Below are 13,672 nucleotides of genomic sequence, written 5' to 3' on the forward strand. Positions count from 1 at the left end.
ATATGCTAGATACCATTTAAAAAAATTTTTATTTTATATTGGAGTATTGTTGATTAACAATGTTGTGTTAGTTTCGGGTGTACAGCAAAGTGATTCAGTTATACATATATCTATTCATTTTCAAATTCTTTTCCCATTCAGGTTATTACAGAATGTTGAGCGGAGTTCCCTGTGCTATACAGTAGGTCCTTGTTGGTTATCTATTTTAAATATAGCCGTATGTGTCCGTCCCAAACTCCCAGTCTGTCCTTCCCCCCACCCTTCCTGGTAACCAGAAGTTCGTTCTCTAAGTCTGTGAGTCTGTTTCTGTTTTGTAAATAAGTTCATTTGTATTATTTTTTTTTAGATTCTGCATATAAGCAATATCATATGATATTTGGCTAGACACCATTCTAATCACTTTGGATGCACACATCTTTAGAGACAGTTGACCATAAATTTCGTTAAATTATGTAACATGTTAGAAGTGTGATAAAATCCTAGAGAATAAAGGGAAAGTAAGGATAATGGGGTGTTGGTAGGTTTGCAGTTTTAAATAGAGCAGTCTGGGTAGAATTCATTGAAAAGATGACATTTGAGCAAAGATTTGAAGTAGGTGACAGTTAGCCATGTATACTGTGTGGGGAAGAACTTTCCAAGCAGAGGACACAGTCTGTAAAGGCCTTAAAGAGGGGGTTGCACCTGGCATATTTGAGAAATAGCAAGGAGATTGGAATGGAATGAGTGAGTAGTAAGAGGAGGTCAGAGAGGTAATGACAGCGGGAATGGGGAGATCACAGGCTTCCTAGGCCATTGTAAAGATTTTGACCTTACTCCGACATGGAAAGCCATTGTGGGGTTCTGAGCAAAGGAGTGGAATGATCTGGTTCTTTTAAAAGGATTATTCTGGCTGTGTGTTGAGAACAGATGAGGGAAGCAAAGATTGGAAGGCCAGTCAGAAAGCTGTTTTAATCATTTTCACAAGAGATGATGGTGGTGACATAAGTATCAAGAAGTGGGTGAGGGACTTTCCTGGTGGTCCAGTGGGTAAGACTCCACGCTCCCAATTCAGGGGGCCCAGGTTCGATCCCCAGTTGGGGAACTAGAACCCACATGCATGCCGCAACTAAGAGTTCACGTGCCACAACTAAGAGTCCGCATGCTGCAACTAAAGCCCACATGCTCTGACTAAGTAGCCTGCATGCTGCAACTAAAGCCCACACGCTGCGACTAAGTAGCCTGCATGCTGCAACGCAGATCCTGGGTGCCACAACTAAAACCCAGCGTGGCATGCATGCATAAATAAATAAATAATAAGAATTAAAAAAAAGAAGTGGGTGACTTGTGGAAGGATGGAGATATATATATATATATATATAATAAAAATTTATGTATGTAAATTAAGCACTTATATATGATGGACATGGGTATATAATGATGAACCAACTAGATATGATCCCTGCTAATTAGGAGCTTACATTTCTAACTTGCCCAGGAATTGTTCTTGATAGTAACCTCTGAATTTTCCTCAAAAGATTTTATTATGTTCTTTTTCAAAGTATAGCAGCCAGGGTGGGGAAAAACACTAAAAAATGTATTACAACAGTATACAGATATACAACCATAATGAGAGAAATAATTTATTTGATTCTGGAATTAATAATATATTTCCTAATATCTTTTCTGGGTATATTTAATTGTGCAATGCTAAATAAGTGACTTTGGAACAGATCTGCAGAATGCACCTATATTGTTCCTGAATTTAGTCCTGCCTTGTGCTAGATCAGTTTTTAGATAGGTTTTTATTTCTTTGAAGACGTAGTATTTCCTAATGATTAAGAGCCTGGGCTCTGGAGTCAGACCATCTAGACTGAATTCTGGTTCTACTACCTATAGAACTAGCAAGTATATATAACTTAGACTAATAACTTATCCTCTTTGAGCCTTGAATTATTTTGCTTTTCTAAAAAATGAGGATAAACATAGTACCTATCTTAGGGGGGCTATTTTGAGAGTTAAGTGAGTTGATACTAGACATATTTAAAAGGTAGAGTCAATAGAATTTCCTAACAAAATTTTCAGCCTGAGCAGCTGGAAGGCTGGAGTTGGCATTAACTGAGGTGGAAAGGTGCTAGTAGAACAGATTAGGGGGAGAAGATCAGTAGATCAGTTTTAACATGTAGTTGTCCAGATGAAGATGGCAGACAAATATGAAATATTCCTCTCTCTGCTCTTGTTTATGCAGTGTATGGTCCAGCTTGCATTTAAGGCATTTCATTTACATTTCTAACTGGTAAGTTACTGTGTTTAAACAAGAATATGTATCAAATGCATAAATTAGCATTAGAAAATGATTTTGAAGATAAACTGCTCAACATGTATGTATGAGCTCCAACCTTTCTTAATTTCAATAATATATGTTTCTTCACAAGTGGTTCTGTCTCCCAGTTCATCACTGGATATCCTCTCCCCTTCAGTCTTGCTCTGATTTGTGTAAGTTTTATTTTTTGTAAGTTTTTTTTTTTTTTATAAATCTATTTATTTTTGGCTGCGTTGGGTCTTCGTTGCTGCGCGCGGACTTTCTCCAGTTGCAGCGAGCAGGGGCCACTTTTCGTTGCGGTGCGCGGGCTTCTCATTGCAGTGGCTTCTCTTGTTGCGGAGCATGGGCTCTGGGTGCGCTGGCTTCAGTAGTTGTGGCCCGCAGGCTCTAGAGCGCAGCCTCTGTAGTTGTGGCGCACAGGCTTAGTTGATCCGTGGCATGTGGGATCTTCCCGGACCAGGGCTTGAACCCGTGTCCCCCTGCATTGGCAGGCGGATTCTTAACCACTGCGCCACCAGGGAAGTCCCATAAGTTTTATTTTTATCTTCCAACTCAATCTCTTGTCCTCTTCCTAAATCAGGGTTCAGAGTCTTTTCCCTGGTCAGTTTCCAATATTTGCTCTGAGGCAGGCAAATAGAGGCCCAGCCCCATGTATACCCCTCACCCAAAGCATATCCACTTTAGAGGCCTCAGAGAAAAAGCATTTAAGGGTGAGGATAAGTGAACCTCACTCAAGATGTTAAGGTTGAATGGATTGTGATGGGGGCACGGTAATTGGAGTGCTTCTTCCTGCTCTATGACATTTTGGTTGGCAAGAAGAGGGTAGAGGACACCTTTGCTTGGGAAGATGCAGACATCAGTGACAATTCTATGCAAGGCTTTTGCCCCACCCCCAAGCCAAATGACCAACTAAATAGGCTCATGCTTTCAATTTGTACTCCCTGCCCTCTGTAAAGAGCTCTTAACCTGAGATTCATAGGGCATCGTATACAAAGGTATATGTGTATGTGTATTTTTTTCCCAAAGTCCTTAGGGTACATGAGGCTCTCTAAGGTGTCCATGACTCAAAAAGTTTAAGACACGTTGCTATAAAGAGTGCTGACATTCTAGTTTTTAATTAAGAGTCGCTATGCAAATAAGCCTTTGTTTTATTTTTCTGTAATTGGTTTTAAGTCCAGGAGACAAGCCCTCTCAGTAAAGACATTAACAAAGGATAGAAGGGTACTTTGACAATAAACATTCAGAGGTGAGATCTAAAACAATTGGGGCAACTTTTCCCATTGACAAAGTGGTTTGATGTTGAACAGAGGCCACTGAATCTTTTTCTGTTGGTGATGATGTTTAATTTCTATTACATAAAATAAATACAAATTTGCACCAAGAACAGTTCCAGCAAAAAAGAGGAACATGCTGAATCTCATTCTCCAGCTGAATTGAGCTCTAGAGCTGTTACCCTGTGAGTTACAAATAATGACCAGCAGTGAAGAAAGAGTCAAAAACTAGTTATAGTTACAGATAGGGCACTAGAAGGACTGTATCTAAATCTGGATAGGAGGTTGAGTGCTTTAAAAAGCTATAGTAATCATAAAATCTGGGCAAAGAAGTCTCATTGCAGGGGGTTTAGAAGATTCCCATGTAGCAGGTTTCCAGTCAGATCACTATAAAGAGGACCCACAGCAAGCATGTTTCAGAAAGCTAACAAGAAATTTAACAAAGCAAGACACACCCACTGTACAACTGATTTTTTTTTTTTGGTGGTACGCGGGCCTCTCGCTGTTGTGGCCTCTCTCGCTGTTGTGGCCTCTCCCGTTGCGGAGCACAGGCTCCGGATGCGCAGGCTCAGCGGCCATGGCTCACGGGACCAGCCGCTCCGCGGCATGTGGGATCCTCCCGGACCGGAGCACGAACCCGCGTCCCCCGCATCGGCAGGCGGACTCCCAACCACTGTGCCACCAGGGAAGCCCGATTTTTAAAAATGGATATATATTAGTATGAACTATACAAATTACAAGATTCAAAGCCGTGGTGCAAATGCACTGCAAAATATGCACAAAGGTAGTGACTTGGATGGAAATCTGTCAGTGCTATAAAAATACGTACAAACAAAATAATTTTCCTTTGATAAATCTACAAGGTATAAAATTAAGAGTATTTACATAATTGCCTACTAGATATGTGAAAAATAGACCATGCTAGAACAATCTCGTTCCAAAGTTTGAAACATAATTTCTGTCAAACAAAAATATTCTTCATACAATGTATGAACTTATCAATAAGTTTCTGGGTATAAAGTTGTTCTTTATGTGACAGTCAGATGAGGACCCCTCTGAATTATATTTTGATTAGAATTTTGTTTCAGTGGGTACCTGGAGGAAGACAGAAAGTTCTTGCTTTAAAGACTTGTTAAGTTCTGTCCCTCTTAATAATGATATCTTGTATTTAAAAAGAGTAAATGTGGTCAATCTGATTAAAATTGGGAGCTAGAACTTACCAGAGTCACCAACAAGTTTTTTGTCTTCAATTTTAATGATCAAATACCTTCCACGACTACTTGGTTAACGTAGAACCATGTGATACCATGTTGTAATAGAAGTGTATCTTTCAAAGGCCTAATTTAACTTAACCAAAATAACAATATAATGTGTTTTAGTAATATATTTCTTCACGTTTGTTACGGGGGCCATACAAACTCAAAGGGGCTATGTGTGCTGGTCAGGGACACTCAGCTTTTACATGAATCACCACTGGTGGCCTAACCACGACTGCTGATTTATCTTCCTCTAAGTAATGCAAAGAGCTCATGTTAAATGTTTCTTTTTTTTAAATATAGGGAAACAGGTACAGGATGGTATTGACTACATTCTGTTTGACAGTTGGTTCTAAAGCTTTGATTGGACATCAGATTTAAATTCTGTTCCTATACTTGATCCTTTAAAACTTGGTGACAATTCTGAATACAACAACTGGGCAGAGGGTTTCTGGTAAGGCTCTCTTTATGGGGGCCTCAGGCAAGGTGCTAGATGTGGGGTTTTCTGGAAAACAGCCCTGGGAAACAGAATCATGGCTCTCCTCTCCCCCTCCAGGTCTAATTTTCTGGAATGGCTTTTTCATCTAACCTTTTTCTGTTTGATAAAACTCTTAATAATCATCCAGGCCTATCTTATGCTATACATTGCTTCATTTCTAATTTAAATTTCTTTTTGCTATTCTTCTTAGACCTTTCTTCAAATAAGAGAAATACCACCAGCCACTTCCCGTACTTGAAGACAATCATTAGATTCTTTCCCAGGACCCTCACATCCATTAGTTTTTCACCAAAGGAAACAGCCAGTATAACATAGTGTGCAGAACATAGATCTTGACATCAGACAGATCTTGCTTCAAATCCTGTTGTTGTCACTTTGGTGTGTGACCTTAAGCAAATTAGTTAAGCTCTCTGAGCCCTTCTAATTTCCTCATTTGTGAAATGAAGATACCTGCTTTGCATATTGTAAAGATTGAGATCATGAATGTAATGCACCTACCATATACTTGCCTTACAGCAGATACCCATTTTGATTTGTAGTTCTGCTTTTCCCAAACTAGAGACAGTCCCTTATAGGAGTGAATATTCTAGAAATGAATATTCTAGAATGAAACGGCACTATCCAGTTAAATGATGATTTGGCAACTCTTTCAAGTAAGGAAGTAAAGGAACCTAACTTTCAGTGCTGGGCTAACTTCAGTGCTGAACCTAACTTTCATTGTCTGGGGGCTTCGCATGCATCTGGGGGTCAGGAGGTGTACATTAGCTTCTCCGCTCCATCACGAATTCATCTGTAGATGGAAACGGTAATTCCTTCCCTGCCTCATGGATTGACAAGACCAGAATAAGATCTTTGTTGTAAGTACTTTGAAAACATAAAACGTGCTCTCTCTCTCTGCTCAATATTGCGCTACGAGATCGAGTATCACTATTTTCCATCCTTTTTTTGTACTGGTCTGAGCTTATTTCCCCCCCAAGTCCCTATGAGATTGACGTTGCTTCAGTTTTCTTTCTTCTTTTTTTTTTTTTTTGTTATTGCTTCAGTTTTGTAGGGATGAGGCACAGAGGCTCAAACAGGTGCTGGACTTTCTGCAGTGTGCTGGAAGAGGCCTCACTATTTTTAAAAGTGTTTTGTCCTAATATCTAGATACAGGTAAACCTGCTGAAGAGTCTTACCTGACATTCCCGATTACGTAATGCTCCATTTGTGTTTATGGTGAAATCAAATTTTGCTGCTTTTTCCTGAAAAACCAGGATGGAATTATGGATTAGGAATATATTTTTTTAATGTTGAAAAATAAAGGGAAATTTAAGAAGCACAGATGGTTGGTTATACAAACGTGAAAGTCGCCAAAAAACTGGTACCTGACTGGGATTAAACTTCAAAGTACTGTAATCTTTCTTCATCAAAATATGCAAAACAGCATCATGGATTGTTAAGAAGAATATTGAGTCCTTGACTTCATCATCAAAAAATTCACACCGTGCAAGCTTCTCAATGAAGTCATCTGAAGAGAGGAAAAACAGGAAGAAGTAATTGTTTGGCTATGGGTTTCTCCTTGAGGTTGGGGATTTGAACTTACATTTGCAAATGTGCATTTCACTGATGTTTGGTTAAGTGTTTGGGGGTTGCAGTGGTACGATACCAGTGTACCATTAGTACAATGTCTTCTGGAACTAAAGGACACCTTTCTAAGAAAATTACACATATAATGTGTTCATGTAAAAACAAAGAAGGAAAAGGTTCAAATGAGAAAAACTCTTAGGCAGGAGCCTTGTGAGTTAATCTCCCTCGTTAATGACTGGAGCATCAAATGTAGCTTATTACTAAAAGCTGAGATTCTGCCAAAATAGAACATATATACTCATGGACCAGTGCCATGGTTCTGGATTTACTAGTTACTTGCTTTTGTCCATTTTCCCAAAGCTGCTGGGTACTATCAGAAAACATCTTCCTTGGCACCGTACATTACCTCTCCAGTCATCTTTGAGGAATTCTATTCTTGTAGGCACTAACCATTGTTTGCACAGATAACCAAATATTACATCATGTCTACTATATGCAAAGCTCTGGCTGGGTAATATGAAGGATCAAAACCTAAGTTAGACATGAATCTTGTCCTGGAGTGAAGGTAGAGCACGTATATACTATCTTAATGCAAGGGAAATTGTTGTAGAATCATAAGGGCAGGAAGCAATCTGATTTTTTCCTTTAATGTTTTTTTTGGGGTCTTAAATAATGCCTAGCACAAGGTAGGTCCTCACGTTTTTGAAGAATGAATAAGAGAGGCACAGATCATGTGCTATGGAAATTCAGAGAAAGAAGGGTAAAGGTTGTTTCCTCTTGGCAGGATTCTGGGAAAACTTGATGAAGCAGATACCGTTTAAAAGAATGCCTAGGATCTGGAGAAAGAAGGATGAAGAGAAGGTAGGAAAGGGTGGAGGTGGGAAAGTCTGTTCACAGGCAAACGTTCAGTATCGACAAGACCTAGCAGTGCCTGAGGGAGAGGGAGAGAGGAGGGCATTGTGGTTGCCAGAACCCAGGATGCAGGTGGGTGGTGGTGTGCAGTGAGAGGGAAGGTGATGATCTTAGTTAAGGACCAAGAGGGATGCCAGGCAGCAGAGGCAGCAGGAAAGGACAATTTTAAAAAACCTGGGATGATGGAGGAAGAATAACATTGTTTAAGAGATTCAAGGGTTACTGAGAGTAAGAGAATATTTTTAATTATAAGGAAGCCTTGAAACTAGAGTATATCTGTAGATTTTGTGGATAGGAGCCAGTAGAGAGCAAAAAATTAAAGATGCCAATTTCATGCCTCCCTCATAATGATTGCTAATGATTTCATGCCTCCCTCATTGTCCTCCCCCTCCCTAAAATGCTTTCCCCCAAGATACTGTCAAGGTTGACTCCCTCACTTCATTCCAGTCGCTGCTCAAATGCCACATTACCAGACATCCTTGATCACCTGTCTAATATAGCACTACCCCTGTGGCTGTATGTCTCTTAACCCTGCTCTTTTCTTCACAGTGCTTATCATTACCTGAAATATCTTTTTATTTGTTTATTATCGGGCTTTCCCACTAGACTATAAGTTTCTTGAGAAAGGTTAATGGGATGAGTCAGAAAATGGGATGGGAGAATATTCTAGGTATGAACAAGGACACTGATTAATTCTTGCAGAGGACTTAGATGAGAAATGATAAGGATCTGGATTAAGGCTGTAGAAATGGAGAGGAAGAGTGATTCACTAGGGAATATTTATGGTGACTCACTGAATATAGAGGGATGGGGAGGAGAAATTAAAGACGGCTCCAAGGTTTCTACTTTAGGCAACTGGGTGGGTATGTGGTGATGCCGTGATCAAGATAGAAAAGGAGAAGGAGTAGTTTTGGGAGGGAAGGTAATATATTTAGTTCTGAATACATGTATCTTAGGTACTTGGAGGACATCCAGATGGTTGAATACGTGGGTCTGCAGCTCAGAAGAAAGGTCTGGGCTGAAGGTGTAGTTAGCGGATTCATTAACCTGTAGACATACTTGCAGTCATAAGCATGCTAAGAGATTGACTTAGAAAGAGTTGATAGAATTAGAACCATAGGGTTTAGGTTTGAACCTTGGGGAAGACCGACTGTGGCGTGGAGAGGAACCAATGTCAGACACTGGAGCTCTGAGAGTGGTGGGAGAGGACTCAGAAGAATGGTCTTGCAGAAGTCAGGGAGGCAGAGGCTAAAGAAAGGGCTCAATGCTAAAGTAAGCTGCAAGAGAATGAGGCTGGGCTGGGGGTGGTTGATCTTGACAACCTGGACATCACTGATGACCTTGGCGAGGGCAACCTCATCAGTGAGGTGAAGCAGAAACCAGGTAATTATGGGCCGATGAATCAAGGGAGGTGAGGAAAAGAGAAAACAAGCCTACTTTTCTAGGAAGTTTAGAGTAAACAGTGGTTACATATTCACTCCTTTGCTGCCTGTTAAACTAGGATTCAAATTGTAAAGTTAATTACATATTGACACAACTCAAATATAAGTATGCTGTTTCCCTAGAGATTTCTGTTGGAAATCTACAAATTAGATTTCCTTCTTGGTGATCATAAAAAGTGCCCGTTCTTTGGAGAAGCTGTCTAGATTGAGAGTTAGCAGTGAAGAAATTGTCAGAATATAAAAACAAAAAAACTTACCATCAGTTCCAACAATATACACATCTACCTGAATCCTGATAAATTCTTGCAAGATCTGTTAAAAAGAAAGTAGATCTTCCTTAGGGAACAGTTTCACTTGTCAGAATCATAAAGAAAACTATCATAATTGTGTCTCAGGGTGATATGTTGCTTTCAGAGCCTTTTCCATTTTGAAAAGAGACAATAGTGTAGAGATGCTAAAGTTAATAACAAGGCTCTATGACAGAAAGAAAGAAATCCAAAGGAAAGAACTCTAAGGAAGGGTGATGGGAAAATGTTCTGCCTGGACTCACAAGATGAGCTCTGACTTAATTTTATAAGTTTCTTCTATGGGATGATCTTGACTTAGAGCTTTCATCTATATAAAAGTTAAAAACCCCCATGACCCGTACACATTGTTCTTTATTCCTGTCCACAGTGCCTGGAGGTATCTAGCACCAATGAATCTTTATCCGTTTTCTTGGTCTCTGGGCTAAGAACAAAGGACAGTAGTGATATAGGAAAGGTCATATAAGGTTAAGAAAAGTAGCTTGTACTGTTGATCAATTTAGCAATCATTAATATCACTATTATCATCAGTAAACACTTTTAGAGCCTCTACTGGGCTGAAGTAAGAATTAGGACCTTAAGGAAACCAAGGAAACCTAAGGCAGAGTCCCTGTCCTTTGTGCTATACTGCCAAGATCAAAACATAAAATTTGGGCTTCCCTGGTGGCGCAGTGGTTGAGAGTCCGCCTGCTGATGCAGGGGACATGGGTTCATGCCCTGGTCCGGGAAGATCCCACATGCCGCGGAGCGGCTGGGCCTGTGAGCCATGGCCGCTGAGCCTGTGTGTCCGGAGCCTGTGCTCCGCAACGGGAGAGGCCACAACAGCAAGAGGCCCGCGTACCGCAAAAACAACAACAACAACAAGAAAAAAACCCATAAACTTTTTGTGTATTTTCTCCTCCAAAGCTAAAATAAACAGAAACAAAGAAAAAGAAAAGGCAAGCAGTCTCAAAAGTTATGTGATGTTTAGATTTTCTTTTAAAGATAAGTTTGAAGGAAATAAAATTGATCCTATTTTTGAATTTTGTATCCAGTTCACCTATACTTAATAGATCTTAGGTCAGTTTTAATGTAGGCGTATTTCTATTAAAAAAAAAAACAAGCAAAAGAGGGGGACTTGGAATTCTTAAATTCTCTTGATATCTGTTTCTGCATTTCTGTTAGAAACTCATTATTTTAGAAATGCTGACGAAACTGTGCAAAGAAAACAGCCTGCAACCTGACTGTTACAAGTTCTGTTTTAAAATCACATGTGACATTTATTCTTTTGCATATCTACTTTAAAAAAACCACACATTGTTATATAGTCAAGTGAAATCTCGCTGCCTTATGACAGATGAGGATAAAAACAAAAGGCCCACTATTCCACTTTTTCCCAAGACCTCCTCTATTTCAGGACAATTTAGATACAACACCCACAAGGATGTGAAGGCACTGCAGACTTGAAATTTAATAGGATTATGAGCATTGTTGTCTATAAGCATACATTAGAAATTATATGCAGTCTCATGGGAAATGCACTTTTAAAGAGTTCTCTGAACACACCCCACCTGCACTCCCTCCATGAAATATTCTAAGATTAAAATTTACTTCTACTTAAGCATGTGTTATATAAAGGAGCATCCTTCCACAAATACACCTTTTTTACCTTTAGTGACTGATTAGCTGTTTCCATTCAGAAAAAAGAAATTACCATTTTGAGACCCCTCATTGAAGAAATGTCAAGAAATGACACTGCTGAAAAGTCAAGAATGAGGCTGTGGAGGTTGATTTTAGGGACCACGATGTTGAGAGGAAGATCAGCGTTCCAGTCTATCTGGAAGGGCAGGTCTGTGGTATTGATGGGCTGATCCAGTTCTTCTATATTATCATTGTCCAGCTCTTCGTCAGAATCTTTAAAGCCATCAACAGTACATATATATCCTTTCTGCAAGAGAGGATACTAATATGCATAAGAACTGTGACCAAGAAAAACACTGTAGGCAAAGATGTCACAAAAAAAGAAAACTACAGGCCAATATCGCTGATGAACATAGATGCAAAAATCCTCAACAAAATACTAGCAAACAGAATCTAACAGCACATTAAAAAGATCATACACTGTGATTAAGTGGGGTTTATCCCAGGAATGGAAGGATATTAACAAATATTAACAAATTGAAGGAGAAAAACCATATGATTATCTCAATAGATGCAGAAAAAGCTTTGGACAAAATTCAACACTGATTTATAATAAAAACCCTCCAGAAAGTAGGCATAGAGGGAACTTACCTCAACATAATAAAGGCCATATATGACAAACTCACAGCCAACATCATTCTGAATGGTGAAAAACTGAAACCATTTCCACTAAGATCAGGAACAAGACAAGGTTACCCACTCTCACCATGCTTATTCAGCATAGCTTTGGAAGTTTTACCCAGAGCAATCAGAGAAGAAAAAGAAATAAAAGGAATCCAAATTGGAAAAGAAGAAGTAAAACTGTCATTGTTTGCAGATGACATGATACTATACATAGAGAATCCTAAAGATGCTACCAGAAAACTACTAGAGCTAATCAATGAATTTGGTAAAGTAGCAGGATACAAAATTAATGCACAGAAATCTCTTGCATTCCTATACACTAATGATGAAAAATCTGAAAGAGAAATTAAGGAAACACTCCCATTTACCACTGCAACAAAAAGAATAAAATACCCAGGAATAAACCTACCTAAGAGACAAAAGACCTGTATGCAGAAAACTATAAGATACTGATGAAAGAAATTAAAGATGACACAAACAGATGGAGAGATATACCATGTTCTTGGATTGGAAGAATCAACATTGTGAAAATAACTATACTACCCAAAGCAATTTACAGATTCAGTGCAATCCCTATCAAACTACCAATGGCATTTTTCACAGAACTAGAACAAAAAATTTCACAATTTGTATGGAAACACAAAAGACCCCAAATAGCCAAACAATCTTGAGAAAGAAAAACAGAGCTGGAGGAATCAGACTCTCTGACTTCAGACTATACTACAAAGCTACAGTAATCAAGACAGTATAGCTTGTGCTGTTGATCAATTTAGCAATCATTAATATCACTATTATCATCAGTAAACACTTTTAGAGCCTCTACTGGGCTGAAGTAAGAATTAGGACCTTAAGAAAACCAAGGAAACCTAAGGCAGAGTCCCTGTCCTTTGTGCTATACCGCCAAGACCAAAACATAAACTTTGGGCTTCCCTGGTAGCACAGTGGTTAAGAATCTGCCTACCAATGCAGGGGACATGGTTCGAGCCCTGGTCCGGGAAGATCCCACATGCCACAGAGCAACTAAGCCCTCATGCTGCAACGACTGAAGCCTGCATGCCTAGAGCCTTTGCTCCACGACAAGAGAAGCCACCACAATGGGAAGCCCGCACACTGCAACGAAGAGTAGTCCCTGCTTGCCGCAGCTGGAGAAAAGCCCGCACGCAGCAACAAAGACCCAACACAGCCAAAAATAAAGAAAAGAAAAGAAAGGAAAAAAAAAGACAGTATGGTACTGGCACAAACAGAAATATAGATCAATGGAACAGCATAGAAAGCCCCGAGATAAACCCATGCACATATGGTCACCTTATCTTTGATAAAGGAGGCAAGGATATACAATGGAGAAAACACAGCCTCTTCAATAAATGGTGCTGGGAAAACTGGACAGCTACGTGTAAAGGAATGAAATTAGAACACTCCCTAACACCATACACAAAAATAAACTCAAAATGGATTAAAGACTTAAATGTAAGGCCAGACACTATAAAACTCTTAGAGGAAAACGTAGGCAGAACACTCTACAACATAAATCACAGCAAGATCCTTTTTGACCCACCTCCTAGAGAAATGGAAATAAAAACAAAAATAAACAAATGGGACCTAATGAAACTTAAAAGCTTTTGCACAGCAAAGGAAACCATAAACAAGACCACAAGACAACCCTCAGAATGGGAGAAAATATTTGAAAATGAAGCAACTGACAAAGGATTATTAATCTCCAAAATATACAAGCAGCTCATGCAGCTCAATATCAAAAAAACCAACAACCCAATCCAAAAATGGGCAGAAGACCTAAATAGACATTTCTCCAAAGAAGGT

At 39.4% G+C, this 13,672-nt stretch overlaps 1 protein-coding gene across 1 annotated transcript in view; it reads right to left on the minus strand.

Annotated features, from left to right (window-relative positions):
* Nucleotides 1-6,085: 6,085 nt before the first annotated feature.
* Nucleotides 6,086-13,672, minus strand: part of SLC26A3 (solute carrier family 26 member 3) — a gene marked incomplete at its 5' end in the record, with an annotated part of 28,628 nt that continues 21,041 nt past the window's right edge. The window contains 4 exons of the mRNA XM_082632310.1: nt 6,086-6,566; nt 6,690-6,832; nt 9,503-9,557; nt 11,244-11,477. Of these exons, the coding sequence (XP_082488436.1) occupies nt 6,468-6,566; nt 6,690-6,832; nt 9,503-9,557; nt 11,244-11,477 (531 nt within the window). The 3' untranslated portion in view covers nt 6,086-6,467. The remainder of the gene's footprint in view (nt 6,567-6,689; nt 6,833-9,502; nt 9,558-11,243; nt 11,478-13,672) is intronic.

The sequence above is a fragment of the Mesoplodon mirus genome (genome assembly GCF_964341445.2).
Source record: "Mesoplodon mirus genome assembly, chromosome: 9".
In the NCBI taxonomy this organism is placed as follows: Eukaryota; Metazoa; Chordata; class Mammalia; order Artiodactyla; family Ziphiidae; genus Mesoplodon; species Mesoplodon mirus.